The sequence below is a fragment of the Pollachius pollachius genome (assembly GCF_949987615.1).
Source record: "Pollachius pollachius genome assembly, chromosome: 18".
NCBI lineage: Eukaryota > Metazoa > Chordata > Actinopteri > Gadiformes > Gadidae > Pollachius > Pollachius pollachius.
Genome location: NC_136951.1, coordinates 21032306 through 21052305, shown reverse-complemented (window position 1 = coordinate 21052305; position 20000 = coordinate 21032306). Strand labels below are relative to the sequence as shown.

The 20000-nt window shown below is 49.2% G+C and overlaps 1 protein-coding gene across 1 annotated transcript in view; it reads right to left on the bottom strand.

Annotated features, from left to right (window-relative positions):
* The window catches only part of plxna4 (plexin A4), a gene marked incomplete at both ends in the record, with an annotated part of 85637 nt that overhangs the window by 36312 nt on the left and 29325 nt on the right, over positions 1–20000 (bottom strand). The window contains 11 exon segments of the mRNA XM_079755975.1: positions 56–324; positions 2186–2328; positions 2478–2712; positions 3988–4131; positions 4669–4908; positions 8044–8137; positions 8851–9018; positions 9785–9921; positions 12569–12692; positions 14084–14235; positions 18814–19004. Of these exon segments, the coding sequence (XP_079612101.1) occupies positions 56–324; positions 2186–2328; positions 2478–2712; positions 3988–4131; positions 4669–4908; positions 8044–8137; positions 8851–9018; positions 9785–9921; positions 12569–12692; positions 14084–14235; positions 18814–19004 (1897 nt within the window).

The following is a 20000-nucleotide window of genomic DNA, read 5'->3' as shown; positions in this document are numbered from 1 at the left end:
CTAACGCTAGCATACAGCCCTGGCAGCTAACGCTAGCCTCCCGGCCGCGGCTCACCTGCGCAGCAGCAGCTTGGGGTGGTTCTTGCTCTCGAGGTTGCGGTCGATGAGGTCTGACAGCAGGTGCTTCAGCACATCGGTGGCGTACTCCAGCTTGCTCTGCAGCACCGTCATGATGAGCGACGCCACGTTGCCGCGGTCGCGCATGGAGAAGCCGCGCTGCGCCTCCAGGGTGCGGATGAAGGACAGCAGGAAGGTCTTGTTGTTGATGAGATGGCCGAACTGCTTCAGCCCCTTCTCCACCTGCTCCTGGCGGTAGCCTGGCACCTGAGCAGCGGAGACAGGTCAGTGGGTTAGGGTAAGAGGGTCAAGTGGGTCACCGTAGGGTTAGCGTTAGAGTTAGGGTTAGGGTAAGAGGGTCAAGTGGGTCACCGTAGGGTTAGGGTTAGGGTTAGAGTTAGGGTTAGGTTAAGAGGGTCAAGTGGGTCACCGTAGGGTTAGGGTTAGTGTGTGTGTGTGTGTGTGTGTGTGTGTGTGTATGTGTGGTGCTGCTGCTTTAAAACAGGATTACCATTTAAGGTAACCATCGGAAACAAACAGCTGAAATTTGGTGGTTTAAGGGAACTGGAGAACTGTGTCGTCTGGTTTCAGTGTATTTAAGGACGAGGGAACAACTTGTATGAACTCATTTCCCTGCGCCACTACCCTGCGGCCAAAGACGGACATCTCTGATTCATCAACAACAATTAATGAGCTATCATACCCTCCACACGTCCACCATAACCCTGGTCACAGGGGCCCACACTTATACCAATTAAAACATAATTAATACTACTTATTATGGGGGAATTCTCATCAGGCACAGAGTGGCCAACCTCAAACACAGGGAAATGGATGTCCATCATCCCCTTAAAAGAACAAGACCTCTATTAGGACTGTCAATCAATGTTACCACTGGGGATGAATGGCTTGATTGCCCCCCCCGAACACATAAACACACACACACACAAACTCATCCATACCTACCTACATATATACATACACACGCACACACACACACACACACACACACACACACACACACAAACACACACACACACACTCACACTCACACACAAATCCATTATTCTCTGATAGTCTTTTAATTTGTTGTTGTGTGTGTGGGAGGGGGTAGGGGGGGTATGCTGTCACAAGTGGGACACTAATGAGTTGGTTCTTGCGACGGCCCGGCTTCTATCTGTACTATTATCAGGCGTCGGGACGCATTCTGTTTTACAGCTCTACAACCCTAACCCTTTACAACACAAACAGAGCAGCGTTGGGTCACCTCTCTGGCCCTCCACAATGCTCAGGTGCTCTTGACTAATTGTATTGTAATTGTTGTTGTTTTTTATAGAGAGATAATAACAGCCCACTGTAGAAAGAAGTGCCTTCACAATCAGTGAAATTTGGTTATTATCTCATCTCCTTTTTATCAATGTTTTGCGAAGCGCTTATGCAAGTCCTGATGAACTTGCTAACAAGTAAATTAAAGAATCCCCTCGAACATTCCTTAATGTCATTGTTAAGATGCGTTCACACCAACAGCGCTCACATTCTACTGAGGTTCCTCAGCATCAAGCGAAATGCGTGGGAAAATACATTTAAACTAGAGTGAATGACGAATTTGCATCGTTCGCGGGCACAGAATCACAGAAACCACGCTTGTGGCAAATCAAGGAAGACCAAGAGAATAAAAATGTGTTAAAACTGGTCTTTGATGCCTGGTCATCAAAGACCTCATGATGTTGAGTTGTACCCTAACTGCCCTTGCATGTACCCCAATCCCCACCGCCACAAAGTGAACCGGCCTCCACAAGGGCTCCTGGCTTAAGGCATGTTCTAAATGTTCTGATTACCTCCAGGTCTCTGAGGTTAGGGTTAGTGTTAGGGTCAGGGTTAGGGTTAGGGTTAGTGTTAGTCTTAGGGTTAGGGTTAGGGTAGGGTTAGGGTTAGTGTTAGGGTCAGGGTAAGGGTTAGGGTTAGTGTTAGTCTTAGGGTTAGGGTTAGGGTAGGGTTAGGGTTAGTGTTAGGGTCAGGGTTAGTGTTAGGGTTAGTGTTAGTCTTAGGGTTAGGGTTAGGGATAGGATAGGGTTAGGGTTAGGGTCAGGGTTAGGGTTAGGGTTAGGGTTCTAAATGTTCTGATTACCTCCAGGTCTCTGAGGACCGGGTGCTCTTCGATGCCAGGGAACAGCACCCTCATGGTGTAGGCCCGGTAGTCCAGGAAGGGGATCCCCACCCCGTCCAGATCGCTGGTCAGCTCGTGGATATCCGTCTGGAGCTCGGCGAAGGCTGCGGGCAGAACATCAGCATGCGTTAACAGTTCAGTCCATGTAAGGTTCATCCTGACCTTCCAATTGGGTCTCACCCTTGCCTATGTGCAGCCCTTCCTGTCCTTGCCCAAATAAGGTCCTTCCCGCCGTAACCATATGGGGCCTCACCCTCTTTGCACTCCAGCGCCACGCGGGACTCCAAGTTGTCCATCTGCATCTGCAGCCTCTTCAGCGTCAGGTCGCTCTCGCGGGACTTGCGCTTGTAGGCGATGAGCACGACCACGATGAAGAAGATGAGCAGCGCACCGGCCGCCGCGATGCCGATGATGGCCGTGCTGCTCAGAGGGCTGTCCGACGTGATGTGGACCACGCCCGGGGAGAACTCGATGCCGCCCACGCGGGCCTGCATGTCCAGAGAGGGGGGGTTAGGGCCATTGGGACATTTGGTGCTGCTGGTTTTACACACATGATGGGGAGGGTCTGGGGTCGAAAAGTCCTCCATTTCACTGGACACCACCAGCTCCACCCCAACTAAACCCTGCATAAATGTCTACCATTATTAGGGTTAGTGTATGCCTCCACACCACTGTTATTGTAGATAGTGTACTTAATGACTTACCTGGTTCAATACAGGTTAAATACATAAGTGAATGGCGTGGTCTGGTAACCCTCCACTGGGTTATTCTGCGTCAGACCTACTAAACTAATCTACTAAACCCGTCTGAATAAGAGCTAATCCGCCCTTAACTCGGCATATTTATAGTCTGTGTCTGTGTGTCTGTGTGTGTGTCTGTGTGTCTGTGTGTCTGTGTCTGTGTGTCTGTGTGTCTGTGCGTCTGTGTCTGTGTCTGTGTGTGTGTGTGTGTCTGTGTCTGTGTGTCTGTGCGTCTGTGCGTCTGTGCGTGTGTCTGTGTGTCTGTGTCTGTGTGTCTGTGTGTCTGTGCGTCTGTGCGTCTGTGTGTCTGCGTGTCTGTGTGTCTGTGTGTGTGTCTGTGTGTCTGTGTCTGTGTGTCTGTGTCTGTTTTTCTGTGCATCTGTGTGTATGTCTGTGTCTGTGTGTCTGTCTCTGTGTGTCTTTGTCTGTGTCTGTGTGTCTGTGTGTGTGTGTGTGTCTTTGTGTCAGTGTGTGTGTCTGTGTATGTGTGTCTGTGTGTCTGTGTGTCTGTGTTTCTGTGTGTCTGTGTGTCTGTGTCTGTGTGTCTGTGTCTGTGTGTCTGTGTGTCTGTGTGTCTGTGTATGTGTGTCTGTGTGTCTGTCTGTGCGCTGAGCGTGTCTGGGAGCCCGTCTCTGAAGGGTTTTGGCCGGGGTCCAAGTGGCGGAGCCAGGAAGCACACTTCTCAAAGTGGGTCTTCTAAGAACCACAAATTGAGCATTTATTGGGTTAATCCGTGGCCACTGTCCTTCTTACTGAAGGCTTATTTGTTTATGAGTCTTGTCTGCTGCGGACAGTAACAGAAACCATAGGGCCTGATTGGGTTAAGGCTGAATTTGCTCAGTCTTGGGGGGAGGAGAGGAATAAAGAGCCGCGAAGGGAGTACCTGTTCGCCCGTCGAAGCAGGTTTTGTTTGGGCCTGTATGATTTGAATGTCTGTGGAGTACGTGTGTTTGTGTGTTTGTGTTGGTTTGGATCTGAACGTTTGTTGGTCCCGCCCTTCCACATCGTCAGGGTGTCACTCACCAGGACCTTGTGGCGACCCGTCATGTTGGGGGACTCGCAGACCAGCTGGGTGTCTGACACGGTTAACATGCAGGGCTTCTCGCCAATCAGCACTGTGTAGTTCAGCTTCCCGTTGCCATTGGTCGGTGGCAGGAAGTTCCGCCCCTGTGAAAGAAAGAAAATGATGTATTGATGCCTAACGAGCGTCTGCCCTACAGCATCTATGACCAGTCGAAACAGGAAACACATTACCCTGAATCGAGCCCAGCCTGAGTGGAATCAATTAGAGCATAAACGGTGTGATATTACTGAATTAAATTATAGTGTATCATTAAACAAAAATAATGATATTATAAACATGAGACACGATAGTGAATCACAGCGCTAATATGAATGAACTGATAATCAATATTTGCATAATATATCTGCATGTTTGCATACAACAATCCCCGTCTCCACTTGTGTGTTCTCTCAGTCAACACGAGAGGAGCCTTAGTGTCGGCGTTGCCAGCGTGGCCGATGAGTTTCTACACCGCTGAGCGCAGAAGGCCGACCGAGCACCGACGGCCCATCGCCGTAGCCGGCTGCTCGTCTTCACCGCTCGGACTTAAAGCCAATTCACTTCAAACTTAAAATAATGGAAAGGTTGACCCCGGCTGATAGGCTCAAAGTCCCCCCCCCCCCCTGACCCCTGACCCCTACCTTCAGTATGATGGGGGAGCCCGGCTTCAGCTCCAGGACCCCGGAGAGGCTGAGTGGCTCGAACTCGGGGTCGGGGTAGTAGAGGAAGCTGGTGCTGTTGAGCGCCATCAGGGCCTGCACCTCGTCCAGACGGAAGCCAAACTCGTCCGGTCTCTCGGGGGTGTCGCCCTGCCGTGCCAGGCTGATGGGCAGCTCAGGGGCGTGGCACAGCATGGAGGTAGAGCTCAGCACACGGCACATCTGGGCGGGGAGAGAGAGAGTCAGAGAGAGAGAGAGAGAGAGTCAGAGAGAGAGAGAGAGAGAGAGAGAGAGAGAGAGAGAGTCAGAGAGAGAGAGAGAGAGAGAGAGTCAGAGAGAGAGAGAGAGAGAGTCAGAGAGAGAGAGAGAGAGAGAGAGAGAGAGAGAGAGAGAGTCAGAGAGAGAGAGAGAGAGAAAGAGAGAGAGAGACAGAGAGAGAGAGTCAGAGAGAGAGAGAGTCAGAGAGAGTGAGAGAGTCAGACAGAGATACATTTTTCACGGCGGGTTTCTGTCTCTGGTCAGATAACGCAGGACACCAGATGACGTGAGAGTAGTAACAGGACATAGCCACTACATTTAAAAGAGTGTCCGCAGCCCGATTATTATGGTATATTCCGTAACGCTTCTTTCATGTCACAGCTTTACGTTTCCAGGCAGCCTTGAAGGAGAGTGGGTATAATTGGTTCAAATTGGACAACAGTGCGTCCTCTCGCTCATCCATCGTGACAAAAGTCGACCAACCACAGAGCAGAAGAGCCTCGCTGAGGGTCCCCCCAAATGAGATGCAGTTAGGTTGTGTGAACAGTCCTTTCTCCATTCCCGCCTCACCGGCGCTTTGATGTGCGTAAATGCGACGGTGGTAAGTCGCCACGAGCTCTCCTTTATTTCCCTTTTTTCACCATGTGTCGTTTTGTTTTCTTCTTTTTTGTCCCTTTTGCTCACCAGTGGTGTCACCGTGTGTGATGTATCGCTCTGTCTCTCTCCCAGGAGTCACCTTTTCTCACCTTATCTCTTTGATATACTCAGTCATAAACCCGCCGAGGAAACGGGCCGCTGTTTCCGCGAGATTAGCTCGGCTGCTATTGCCTAAAGCTTTGCTTCCGGAGGCATCTCTCCGGGTGACCTTTGTTTTACCAGTGACACAAGACGCAATATTGACTTTAAAACATGCTGCGCTGTGTCATCCCCTCAGACGTCTGCTTAAGAATCACGTTTAAAAAAGTCTTTGTCATTCTCCGACGGCCCCTCCTTCATCACACTTCAGATCAGGTCCGGGGGTGGGGGCTGTCAGGAGGGCTGTCGGCGCGGCGACTGGACACAAAATGGAAGCGATTGAGAGGAGAAAAATGAGGAATTCACGTGGAGGTCGACACTGCTAACTGTAACCTTCTGTCACGGGCGCCACTCACTCAAACACAACCTGTTACTGCCGTCTACTCTAATTGGCTCAGCACGCATCACACCTGACCAACCCTGAAGGTCCCAGGGACTGGCAGACAGGGAGCTGCCAGAGAGAGGAGGGGGAGTACATTTGGTCAACACTGTCAGCACTAGAACAAACCAAAGAGCTCCGGCTGGCTCAGCGCCCAAAGCCTGGCTGGTCTGGATGAGGAGCGGCTTATGGCTGGTTAGCAAGTCTTTAGGGCAGAACGTCCCACACATGGGAAACTGGGACGCGGACGGCGGATTAACCTTCTCCTTCGTTTGATCCAGGGGGGTGAATGGGAAGCAGCCGCTCTTCCCCCCCCACCCCAGACCTCATGAAGGAGGTGCTACACAATGAGCTAGGGAGGCTAATCTGAGCACTGAGCACACATGCTAAACATGTCGCTAGGCATGAGCTCCGATGGGTTGGGGGAGATATCATTACCGCCCTTTGTAGCCCCCCACCTCCATCTCCCCATCAGATCTCCGAGACCCTTGTACTGCTTTGTCTGGGCTCCCCTGGGTGGAGGCTTTCATTCTGCCACGGAAGAAGGTTGAGGAATTCGATAAGGGGTGTCTTTGTTTTTCACGGCGGTGTTGTATTTTATTTTATTTGATTGAAAGCCATTTCTTTCTTGTCTTTTTAATTTTATTCGCTCCAGTGTGTTGGAAGATGGGAAGTGAGGCGATGTTGCTGCTAGCTGCTGGCCTGTCATGGACTGTGTGGCTGTGTGTATGGATGTGTGTGTGGCTGTGTGTAAGGCTGTGTGTGTGGCTGTGTGTGTGGCTGTGTGTGTGGCTGTGTGTGTGGCTGTGTGTAAGGCTGTGTGTAAGGCTGTGTGTATGGATGTGTGTAAGGCTGTGTGTGTGGCTGTGGGTATGGATGTGTGTAAGGCTGTGTGTGTGGCTGTGTGTGTGGCTGTGTGTAAGTCTGTGTGTGTGGCTGTGTGTGTGGCTGTGTGTAAGGCTGTGTGTGTGGCTGTGTGTAAGGCTGTGTGTGTGGCTGTGTGTGTGGCTGTGTGTAAGGCTGTGTGTGTGGCTGTGTGTATGGATGTGTGTAAGGCTGTGTGTGTGGCTGTGTGTGTGGCTGTGTGTAAGGCTGTGTGTAAGGCTGTGTGTGTGGCTGTGTGTATGGATGCGTGCATGGCTCTGTGTGTGGCTGTGTGTGGATGTGTGTGTGGCTGTGTGTGTGGCTGTGTGTGTGGCTGTGTGTGTGGCTGTGTGTGTGGCTGTGTGTATGGATGTGTGTGTGGCTGTGTGTGGCTGTGTGTATGGATGTGTGTGTGGCTGTGTGTGTGGCTGTGTGTATGGATGCGTGCATGGCTCTGTGTGTGGCTGTGTGTGGCTGTGTGTATGGATGTGTGTAAGGCTGTGTGTGTCTGTGTGTAAGGCTGTGTGTGTGGCTGTGTGTATGGATGTGTGTGGCTCTGTGTGTGGCTGTGTGTATGGATGTGTGTGTGGCTCTGTGTGTGGCTGTGTGTATGGATGTGTGTGTGGCTGTGTGTGGCTGTGTGTATGGATGTGTGTGTGGCTGTGTGTGTGGCTGTGTGTAAGGCTGTGTGTGTGGCTGTGTGTATGGATGTGTGTAAGGCTGTGTGTGTGGCTGTGTGTATGGATGTGTGTGTGGCTCTGTGTGTGGCTGTGTGTGGATGTGTGTGTGGCTGTGTGTGTGGCTGTGTGTGGATGTGTGTGTGGCTCTGTGTGTGGCTGTGTATGGATGTGTGTGTGGCTGTGTGTGTGGCTGTGTGTATGGATGCGTGGATGGCTCTGTGTGTGGCTGTGTGTGGATGTGTGTGTGGCTGTGTGTGGCTCTGTGTGTGGCTGTGTGTATGGATGTGTGTGTGGCTCTGTGTGTGGCTGTGTGTATGGATGTGTGTGTGGCTGTGTGTGGATGTGTGTACGGATGCAGGTCGCTGATGTCTGCCCACTCACGTTGAGGGTCTCATGGCCGTTGTACTTGGCCCTGATGAGAGGCGTCTGGATGATGTCCAGGTTGGTGCCGGTCACTGTCACCGGAGTGTGTCCGCTGTGGAGGGGGAGATAATAAGACGTTAACACCTCGGGTTCACCAGTCCCGCCGTACGAGTACCACGTGGATGTTCACACTCACACATACATGACAGGTGGGAAGGAGAGAAAAGAGAGGTGAAAAAGAGGGAAGAACAAGACAATGTGTCCGCTGCAAAACACCAAGGGCACGGCGTTGGAGTGAAATAGTGAATTTATATATTCATACGTAGACAAAAGGGCCGTGTTTTCATTGGAAATAGTGAAACCTAGATGTGCTATCCAGATCCATCAATTATCATCTTTTCAATTTCATTGTTCGACTTACAGAAACGATCTTCTGGGTCTTTTGATGCTTCAAAGTGTTTCGGTGTTCGGTTAGCAGCCCGCTAAGGGGCAGGTAACCCGCCTCATATGTTAAACCCCTGTGTAGCAAACGTCAATGCTACGCGCCACCTAGGTGACTTATTTTGGGGTCCCCAGATAAAGGATGCAGGGTGGTGGTATGAATGATGATAATGAACATGTGTGTGGAGATGGCTGGTTTAACCTGTGCACTGACGACTGAATGTGCAACAGATTCAGATTCAGGTCCAACCAGCCCCAGAGCCATCATCCAAACACAATCCCACACACTGACGTTGTGCTGTAGGCTGCATGCTGGGTCCTCTGGTCTGATCACATGTGAGGAACCAGACGGCAGAACCCTGGACTCATGGACCATGGCTTTACCTGAAGATGCTCCACTCGGGCTCGATCTTGGTGATGGTGGGGTCTTCCACGTACTCGAAGCGCTGGTCCTTCTGCAGGTGGGCCTTGTCCACGCTGACCGACACCGACACGTTGCCGTAGCCGTTCAGGGACGCGTGTGAGCGACAGGTGAGCCACTGCCCGCCCCTCCTGAGGGGTCACATGATCCCAACACGTCAGTTGGTTTGGTGAGCGTTTGGTGCGCTGTCAGTGGCACGTGTGTCATGAGTATAACCAAGGAGTGTATCCACCCTAACCGTTCACCTAACCCTAACCATAACCCAACCCTAACCCAACCCTAACCCCTAACCCAACCCTAACCCTAACCCTACCCTAACCCAACCCAACCCTAACCCAACCCTAACCCCTAACCCAACCCTAACCCTAACCCAACCCTAACCCTAACCCAACCCTAACCCCTAACTCAACCCTAATCCTAACCCAACCCTAACCCAACCCTATCCCAACCCTAACCCTAACCCTAACCCCAACCGAAACCCTGGAAGGATGCTAGTCACGTTTGATTGTATTTAAAGATTCACTCTGGACTGCAGCTGTTACAGATTATTCCTTTATGGTAAAACGATTCTCCCCTCAAGGAAGTCAATTACTTTAACTCCCAGTCTGCGTAACGGACATAAAATTAGACTTTTGTGAGGTTTCTGCCAATCATGTCCTTGTCTTACTGCAGGGGGCTTAAATCGGTTCCGCTAAATTGAGAGCTTACTATAATTAATAGAAATTGATTTTCCAGCATCGATTCTCTCCACCTGGAGCTGCTTATTGATCTGCGACTGGATATGGTTATTGATCTGTGGCTGGATATGGTTATTGATCTGTGGCTGGATATGGTTATTGATCTGTGGCTGGATATGGTTATTGCTCTCGTTGGGGTGTCTGGCCGTTCACCGCTCACCGGAGGAGAGTGCACGGCTGGTCTTTGAAGAGGACGGACACGTTGCTCCCCGCGTCCAGATTGCTCCCGGTGATGTTGACAACGGTCCCCCCGGAAACGGGCCCCCGGCTGGGCTTCAGGTGAATGAGCCTGGGCACCTGAAGGGGTCAAGGGGTCAAGGGTCACGACACCAACAAGGTCACGGCAGGAGTGTGAATCAATGTGACTATGGATGAGTATCACTAACACACTCCTGTGTGTAACTATATTACGTCAACTTATACAACGCTGTTTTACGTTTTGACAACTGAAATACCCGGCGAGCATCATCCAGCGGAATCGATCGAAAACATCATTAAATTAAAACATTTTAAAGGGTTTGTTTTCTTTGGTTAGTAATTTTAAAAGGTTAGTATTCTTGTATTCCCTAATACTACAGAGGCCATTACCGCTGCCATGAACGCGCCCTTGTTGTGACCCTGACTCAAATCCCTCGTTAACGCCACTAATGGAACACTTTCTGGGTTTGTCGGGAGCCCCAGAAAGGGCTCCTTCCCAATGCACAGAAACCCCAAACAGGCCGTGAACATGGCTCTCTACATGATTACAATATTAGTCCTTCATAATGAGATTTGGGCCGTGGCATACATTCGCTCTATTAGAGTTTAATTTTGCTAGAAAAAAAAGAAATAACTTTCTGAAACGTTATTATTAGTATGTGCTCGTCAACGATCCTGCCTATAAAAAAAAGGGGGGGGGTTTCTAGTCCAAACCAAAGGAACCAGAGGTGGTTAATGAGGAACCTGCTGGTGGATTCGACAGTAAATCCCACAGACGTTCATTTAGCCAGCTCATCTTCTGTGTGTTGTGACACCTCCCCCCGTGTTGCATAACTCTTACTTGGGGAAGGGAGGGGGACTATGGGCTTGAGACAGAGACCTTGTAATGGATGCGTGTAGGAAATAGTTACAGAGCATGTGATGCATAATGCATGATGGCCGCGATATCCCTTCTATCTGGCAGAATATGGAGCGAGCCTGTCTGTGTGTGTATGTGTGTGTGTGTGTGTGTGTGTGTGTGTGTGTGTGTGTGTGTGTGTGTGTGTGTTCATGCGTGTGTGCCCAGGGGTGAGTTTAGTACCCTACAGTGACACAGAGCAGCGGTACAATAATAAGGCGAACCAGACTAATCAGGAATAAGGGCGTGCGTCTCCGTCCCAACGCAGTGTATTTCCAGCCTTCTCGCACGCAGCGCGCAAGTTGAGAACGAGTGTATTAATATACGGCTGCACGCCCTCCCCTGTATGTTATATATATTATATATATATATATATATATATATATATATATATAATATAGAGGGGAGGGCCATGCCGCGGCAGCAGGCTCCATGCATAGCAGGAGAGCCAGCGTTGTAGTGGGGCCTCATTAGGGCTGCTCATCACGGCTCGCTGCTGGTGGACCGGTCCACGCTGTAAAACAGCAGGTACCTGTGGACTAGTATAGAAGAGACACGGTCCTAACAGGTACCTGTGGACTACTATAGAAGAGACAAGGTCCTAACAGGTACCTGTGGACTAGTATAGAAGAGACACGGTCCTAACAGGTACCTGTGGACTAGTATAGAAGAGACAAGGTCCTAACAGGTACCTGTGGACTAGTATAGAAGAGACACGGTCCTAACAGGTACCTGTGGACTACTATAGAAGAGACAAGGTCCTAACAGGTACCTGTGGACTAGTATAGAAGAGACACGGTCCTGACAGGTACCTGTGGACTAGTATAGAAGAGACACGGTCCTGACAGGTACCTGTGGACTAGTATAGAAGAGACACGGTCCTAACAGGTACCTGTGGACTAGTATAGAAGAGACAAGGTCCTAACAGGTACCTGTGGACTAGTATAGAAGAGACAAGGTCCTCACAGGTACCTGTGGACTAGTATAGAAGAGACGCGGTCCTGACAGGTACCTGTGGACTAGTATAGAAGAGACAAGGTCCTCACAGGTACCTGTGGACTAGTATAGAAGAGACAAGGTCCTCACAGGTACCTGTGGACTAGTATAGAAGAGACACGGTCCTAACAGGTACCTGTGGACTACTATAGAAGAGACAAGGTCCTCACAGGTACCTGTGGACTAGTATAGAAGAGACAAGGTCCTAACAGGTACCTGTGGACTAATAAAAACAGAAGGGGCGAGGGTGCGTTCGGGTCGCTAATTCCCTTTGCAGTTGTTGGAGGAACACCGTTTTACTGATCGGCCGTGGAGTTTGGTTCGGACGGGGGCGTAACTGATCTACTGGCGCCGCTGTTATTGTAACGGACAACAGGGGCCAGGCTGCTGACCGTAGTCGTCACCGCAGTCGTTATTACGCTTATACCATGTGACAAACTGTGATTCGATTTTAACTAACTTTTATCTAAAAGTTTATTGTTTCTTATCAACATAATCCGCTGAAATTACAATACTCCGCAGTGCTTTGAGAATATTGTTTATGCGTTTTCAAGGCAACGCCTGGTTGGGTTTGACCGCTGGTGTTACTTTTGATGGTAGAGTGTGGATTTACTGTTAGGAGGGAGAGCTGTCCCGTTGTTTAAAAACCATGCGCATCCTTGGAACATGATTGGCCAATCAGGATCAAGTATTTAACCATGCTGTCTTGTATCACATGCAATAGCATGCGTTTAACCTAAAGAGGGAGTCCTCTAATGCAAACCAATCTAAAGTCGTATTTGGGGTTTTTTCTCAGCAAAAGGTAGATGATTATATGAAGTATAAATGGTTTTATTATGTTCTATGTCTTACCACAAAGTAGTAGTACTTGGAGGAAGAGGCCAGGAACTCAGGTCTGCATTCTCCCACCCCGACGCAGACCTGGATGTTTCCGGCAAACTGGCTTTTCTCCGCCTTCCCCATCTCACACACGATCCTGGGAACACACAGTGGGGCGCACACACACACACACACAAAATGATGCACAGTTCTATCGTCTTTAATAACACACCCTGGAATAATAAACCCTTTAATAGAACACACACACAGACACACACACATACACTCTCTAAGTGTACACCATGGACGTCCTCTAATCGAAATGTCCCTAATCCCAGGTTTTAACGTATGCTTTGGCTGCTGTTTCTTTTGCCTTATGGAATGCCGACCACCTTAAAAACTCTCCTTTCCACGGTGACCTCAGGAAGCACTCAGGGGCTGCAGTTGTTTGGCTAGCTCAGCAGTTTGCTGGGAAGCGCTGCCACTTAAGGTACTGCCTCCACCCCGGCTAGAAGAGAGATAATCTGATGGGGTGGGCACCTGGCAGCACTCAAAACAGAGGATTACACTTCAGCGTGACCTACATGAAAGCTACTAAACTGCCCTGGGGATGCGGGCGATGCCGATGAGTTACAACGATCAGAGGTTGAAAAAAGGCAACATGGGCAGGATGGAACGGGAATAAAGTTCAGTGTTTTCCAAGTTGCGACCCGGAGCAGAGTTTGCGGGGAGGCAAAGGTTATGCAAATATCATAATATTCTTGATCTTTTGGTATCCGTCATTATAAAGTGTGTTCACACACACACACACACACACACACACACACACACACAAACACACAAACACACCCCGGGGTAAGAACGCTGGCTCAAGAGGCAAACCAAACACGGACTTGTCGTGGCATCAACTGTTGGACTGGAGAAGGTATTTTGTGGTGTGCGTGTGCGTGTGTGTGTGTGTGTGTGTGTGTGTGTGTGTGTGTGTGTATGTGTGTCAGTATCAGTCAAAAGGCCATTGATGCCTGGAAGGCAGGAGAAGTGCTTGAGTTGTCTTTGGATGTTCTATTTAATTGCTTGGAGACACATTACACATCATTTACTGTCCTTCTAGTGCGGTGGGAACCATTGAAACGACAACAGACAGTAGCATCCAGCTAGCATTTGTCTGTGCAGTGTTATCTGTTCTCTCTGTGGTGTTATGTCTTGTTCTGTCTCTGTTGGCCGACCACATGGAAAGTTCCCAGTGTCTAGTGCTTTCATTGAACAATAGTGACTATTTTGTGGTTGAATGAAGATATATCAGTATATCAGAAGAGCCCACAAATAACCGTTAACAAATGACTTACTTTTAATAAGTAGAAAAATCCTTTATAGAACAGGTATGAATTAATCTTGCTTGGGGTAATTTCTTGTATTATCAAAGAAATTGAAATACAACTTAATGCAGAATCCCGCATTCAGCTAGCGTTTAGAAACCAACAGCTTCCCACTATGGACTCCCATGTACCAACAAGATGTTGACCTGTGGATGGTAGAGGGAGGACTCACTGTTCAGCTGGGATGTATCCTTCAGGGATGGGGGTGCAGTCCACCTCCGCCACCTTCACGTTGCCCTGGATCTCCCTGAACTCCAGCCCCAGGTTCTCCCCCCGGATGGTGACCAGTGTGCCCCCCTCCCGGGGCCCTCTGAGCGGGTTGATCTGTGGACAGAGGGTAGAGCTGTAGGCCGTGGAAGTCTGAATACAGGAGGGTAGAGCTGTAGGCTGTGGCAGTCTGAATACAGGAGGGTACAGCTGTAGGCCGTGGCAGTCTGAATACAGCAGGGTAGTCTGAATACAGGAGGGTACAGCTGTAGGCCATGGCAGTCTGAATACAGGAGGGTACAGCTGTAGGCCGTGGCAGTCTGAATACAGGAGGGTACAGCTGTAGGCCGTGGCAGTCTGAATACAGGAGGGTACAGCTGTAGGCCGTGGCAGTCTGAATACAGCAGCGGAGCGCGTGGGGCTTGTTTCAGTTTATTTAACCGACAGTTTAAAATAAAATAGCAGAATTCCGCCTTGCTGCCATATTTTACAGTTCAATTAGCATAATCCAGCGCCACAAATGTGATGTCTCCATTAGCCTGGACGTATATCTCATGGAGACTAAATTCTAATAACTGCCAGAAGCAGAAGAGTGCTTTTGAGTGCTATTGTCGTGAAAAGAGCTATTGTTGACCATGACTCAAGTAAAAACCCCCTCTGTTCAGAACTATAATCCCTTGATGAGGGTGTCAAAAAGATTCCAGTGTAGTAGGGGCTTTTATTTTATGAGTGGTATCAGTGTTGGATTACAGTCATGGCCAACGAACAGTACTAGCGAGGGGGTTGTCTGCGTGTGTGTGTTTCTAACTGAATAATACTAAAACTTCCAGCGATCGTCAAAGGACCCAGAGGTCGATATGAAGATGGATCGTCGTATCTCAGACGCCGCGAGTGACCTCAAACGACGCACGGCCGTTTGATGGAAGATAAACTCATAACGCAGGGACTCCGGGGGCGACATGTTCAACAGTCATGCTGTCGGGATCTTGATTGATCAGTTACATCTGCCATCGTTTGGCCAGGCGGCCGAGGACACAGCCATCAATCAGTGACTTCAGATCCCCGCTGATTACTTTTGTCTAGTAATGGTGCGTGTCTCTGTGTGTCGTTGTGCTTTTGTATGTGTGTATGTTAAACTATGCACCCTATACAGCGTGGCTGGATGGATGGAGGATGGAACAAGCAGTGGTGTGACCCCATCCATCTCTGCCAAATAAAGGCCCCTGCACGTCCAAAAGGGCACCAAGGGTTAGCATTAGCGGTGTTGTGCTGTGTCATTCCCTCCTGACGAATAGTGATCCTGGCGTCTTCCCCTGGGGAGGGGCTCCCTGTGTCCGTCTGCTGTCAGCAACACACAGCCTAAGGAGGGTTGTTCATGTGTGTGTGTGTGTGTGTGTGTGTGTGTGTGTGTGTGTGTGTGTGTGTGTGTGTGTGTGTGTGTGTGTGTGTGTGTGTGTGTGTGTGTGTGTGTGTGTGCGCGTGTGTGTGCATGTGCATCTTTAGTGATGGACTTGCCTTTCATGATTTCTACTAAGATTTGATGATGATATTTGAAAAATATATATATATATATTACTTTCAAATTTCTATGAGTAATATTCATCCAACAAGCAATAACCAACTAACGAGGAGTTGATAAGTTTGTGGGTCAGAAGTGAATGCGCTCTAATTATACTGTGGAATTGAGAATTTCCACAAGGGAGATAATATAAATTTGGTTTAATTTCTCGCTGACAGAAATATTCTATCACCATCAAAACTGAATGCCCATGCAGTTATTATAGAGCTCAGACACCCCAATACGTTATTATATAGCTCAGACACCCCGATACGTTATTAAAGAGCTCAGACAACCCAATACGTTGTGACTTGTGTTGTTTAATCAAAATGAAGGATGGAAGGACATTGATATTAATAAAAAATTACATGAGAGAAATGAGAGAACAAGAATCTATTTGTGTGTGTGTGCATGAGAGACAGAGAGAGAGAACAAGAGAGAGAGAGAGAACAAGAGAGAGAGAGAGAGCGAGGAAGAGTAAGAGAATGAGAGAGAGCAAGAGAGAAAGAGAGACTCAATAAGCTGTTGATTTGATTTGTGACTTTGACATATTAATTGACTGTTTGGGTTGAGGGTGGCTCTTGCCATCCCTCTCTCTCCGTGTCCCTTTACCCGTCGCTGATCACAGTTGACGTCAAACGTCTCCGATAACGGATCACATTATAGAATGCATTATATTAAACCCGCTGTCATCTCGGAAGTCCCTCACTCTTCATTCAGCTTCTTTTTTTTCAGAATGTGGTCGGCGTGGCGACGGCTGCCATAATAGCATGTGCAGACACAGAGGGATTCATATTGAGAGGGATGGACAGCAGCGTCGTGTGGAATAGGAAAGTGTAGGGTTGATATAACGGCTCGATACACTTGATCCTCCGAGCTGTGATGGACTGAGATCAACGCCATCTTTCCTATCGGCCGCTGGCTGCCTTGGTCTGGGCCAAAGTAATGAACCCCGGGGGCTGGGAAGGATGGATAAAGGTTGACCGCAATTCTGATGAGGCGACGTTAATAGCAAAACCAATTCTGATGAGGCGACGTTAATAGCAAAACCTGACATTAAGGATTATGGCCGGTGTACATCGTTTCCACTGGGGAAGGGTATAATGAAATGGTGATTCCACAGGGGTATAACTATGGATATACTAGTATACTGTAGGATCCCACTCATAAACCCAATCTATTATGGATACATATAAACTACTCATTTTGTAATGGTTTGCTTTTCCTACATGTATTTTAGAAAAGCATTAAATAAAAGGAAACATTCATTCAAAATAAATCGATTAAAACTGATCCCAGGCCACTTAATGAGGTATCTATGCATGTGATTACACCAGTGCAGTTGGCAAGGCGACAAGGTCAGGTGACAACGTGGAGGAAGGAGGAAGAAAGACCCAGCGGCTTTCTGGCATTGCTATTCTAACACACACACGCCCTTCCCAGACTACAGTGGCATGCTGTTAAAGCTTTCCATGTCCATTCTGAGAGAGAGAGAGAGAGAGAGAGAGAGAGAGCGAGAGAGAGCGCGCGCGAGAGAGAGAGAGAGAGAGAGAGAGAGCGAGAGAGAGAGAGAGCGAGAGAGAGAGATAGTGAGAGATAGTGAGTATTACTTCAATCATCCTTTCCTCTCTGTGACCCTCTTTCCTCCCCGCTATCCCATCATTCTATGGGGTGTCAAGGGATCCCCCCTCCCCGCAGTCTTGCCTCTTATATCCACCCTTCATCTCTCTCTCTGTCTCACCCTCTACATCCCCACTGATTCAGCCCCTGCGCCGAACAAACTCCCCCCCCCTCTGGGATGCAGTAGTGGTGGTTGTGGCTGTGGTGATGCTGTGTGTGTGGGGTGCGTGTGCACGTGTTTATGCGTTGGGAGGGTGTGTGTCAGTGTGTGTGTATGTGGGTGTGTTGGCGTGGGGGGGTGTTCGGGGGGGCTATGGGCTCCTTCCATCACACTATTCCACCTCAATCTACCGAACGCGTCAGTCGCAATTTGTCTCAGGGAATCCAATCCAACCACTTGTACCTCCCCCAACCCCACCCTGCACCCAACCACCCATAATCCCGTCTCCCTCCCCCACACACCTCCCTACCACTATTTCCCATCATGCCCCTGGCTGATCTGCGCATCAGCTCATCTGCTGTGTAAGCACCAGACATCCCCAGAACCCTCTGCAGGGACTGCCCTCTGAACGCAACACAGAGGCTAAGGGTGTGTGTGTGTGTGTGTGTGTGTGTGTGTGTGTGTGTGTGTGTCTGTGTGTGTGTGTGTGTGTGTGTGTGTGTGTCTGTGTGTGTGTGTGCGTGCCTGCGTGGCACGTCCTTCACCACATGACTTATAACCAGAGATGGTATGCTGGCTAAGTCTCGATCCCCTTCCTCCCAGCTAGACTGGATTACATAACGGAAGTGTGTGGCTGTGTGTTTGTGTGTGTGAGGGTGTGTCTGTGTGAGGCTTAGGCGCTTGCAGGTGTGTAACAGAAGACGATGAAAACAGAATACTGTATTGGAATCCCTGAAAGCTTGTGTTGTGTGTTTCCCCGGCCCCTTTGTTGCTTCCTGCTGCGGGGCGATACGTCACAACTGTATCGATATCAAAGGGGGAAGAAAAGAAACAGTCTGATCTGGCAACACATACAGCGCCGACAAACATGAGTGGGTAGGAGTATGATGATGAAGTAAATCCAATACTTCATGACACCATCACGGCTCACGGTTGGCGGGAGGCGTCACAGAGCTGGAGTCAGAGTGGGGGGGCCGTGGTGGACGACAGACCCGTCAGCCCCCTCCAACATGATGAGCTCCCTCATCAGCACCACGCAATTAAGGTGTGTTAGTGTATGGGCATGAGCGTGTGTGTGTGTGTGTGTGCGAGAGAGAAAAATAGAGAGGGAGAGAGATTATGCAGGCATGAGTGCTGCATAATGTGCTTTAATTACATGATTAACTCTTTCTGTGTGAGTGTCTGAGTGAGTGTGTGTGTGTGTGTGTGTGTGTGTGTGTGTGTGTGTGTGTGTGTGTGTGTGTGTGTGTGTGTGTTGTGTGTGTGTGTGTGGAGCGAGGGAGGGTATAAGCATGTGTGTGTGTGTAGGTGTGTTTCATCTACATGAACATGCGTGTGCGTGCATCGGGAGACTCACTTGTGTGATGCGTGGGTTGGTGCACTTGCTGTTGAGGCCGTTGTGCTCGAGCCACTGGCTCTCAGGGTGAGGGCAGTGCTGCTTCAGGGTGCAGCGCTTCTCCCCTTTACACCAAACACAGCCGAACAGGGGGTCCGCCTTCAGGCACAGACCACAGCTCCCCCGCTGGGCGTCACACTTATAGAGGTGCACTGGTGAGAGAGAGAGAGAGAGAGAGAGAGAGAGAGAGAGAGAGGGACAGAGAGAGAGAGACACATTTGAATTAAAATGCTTTACTCACCAAACATTCAGATACAGATAACCCTTGTTTCTCTTTCCCTTTCCACAAAAGGTTTTTGTCGAAAAAAAACCTCAAGAGAGAGATATTGAGGAGAGAGGGAGGAGAGAGAGAGAGAGAGAGAGAGAGAGAGGAGAGAGACAGAGAGAGAGAGAGAGAGAGAGAGAGAGAGAGAGAGAGAGAGGGAGAGAGAGGGAGAGAGACAGAGAGAGAGAGGGAGGAGAGAGAGAGAGAGTGACAGGGAGACGGAGCGAGGGAGTTGAGGTGGAAGAGAAGAGAATAGAAAAATGATGGGATGAGGAGCAGGCAGGGCAGGAAAGGAGGGGGAGAGGCTGAATGAGACAACCTGTGTCACGATCAGGGAACTGTAAACAAATGGAAATTTATGTTAAGCAAATGCTTCTGAAATGACAGACAACCACATAAAAAACGGAGGAAAACCCGAAATACACACTTTAAAACACTTTACCGCTTCCTGAGCCGTTAGGAGCGTGGCGACGCTGGCGAGGAATTAAACGTTTCGAGAGAACTGTTTGTTTGCATCTTTGGCTAATTATCGCTCTATCCATCATTATCCCCCCCACCAACCCCTTCTCTCATTCTCTCATTAAAGCTACACGCTGTATCTGCACTCTCGTATCCAATTTGGAGCCATCGCCATGGCAACCAGGCCAGCAATTTTTTAATTGCTATTAGATGAGTTTGTGATCTGTCCATCACACACTGGCCCTGGAACGGGGCAGCAGAGACGTTAATCTGCAGCTTGTCGATTTCTCTCCCTGTCTTGTTCAGTGTCTCTCTTTTTATTTTTCTCTCTTTCAATTCATTTTTCAATGTTGTTTCTTATTCGCCCTCTCTGTCTCGTTGCATTCTCGCTCTCTCTCTCTCAAAAAATAAAATAATAAAGTAA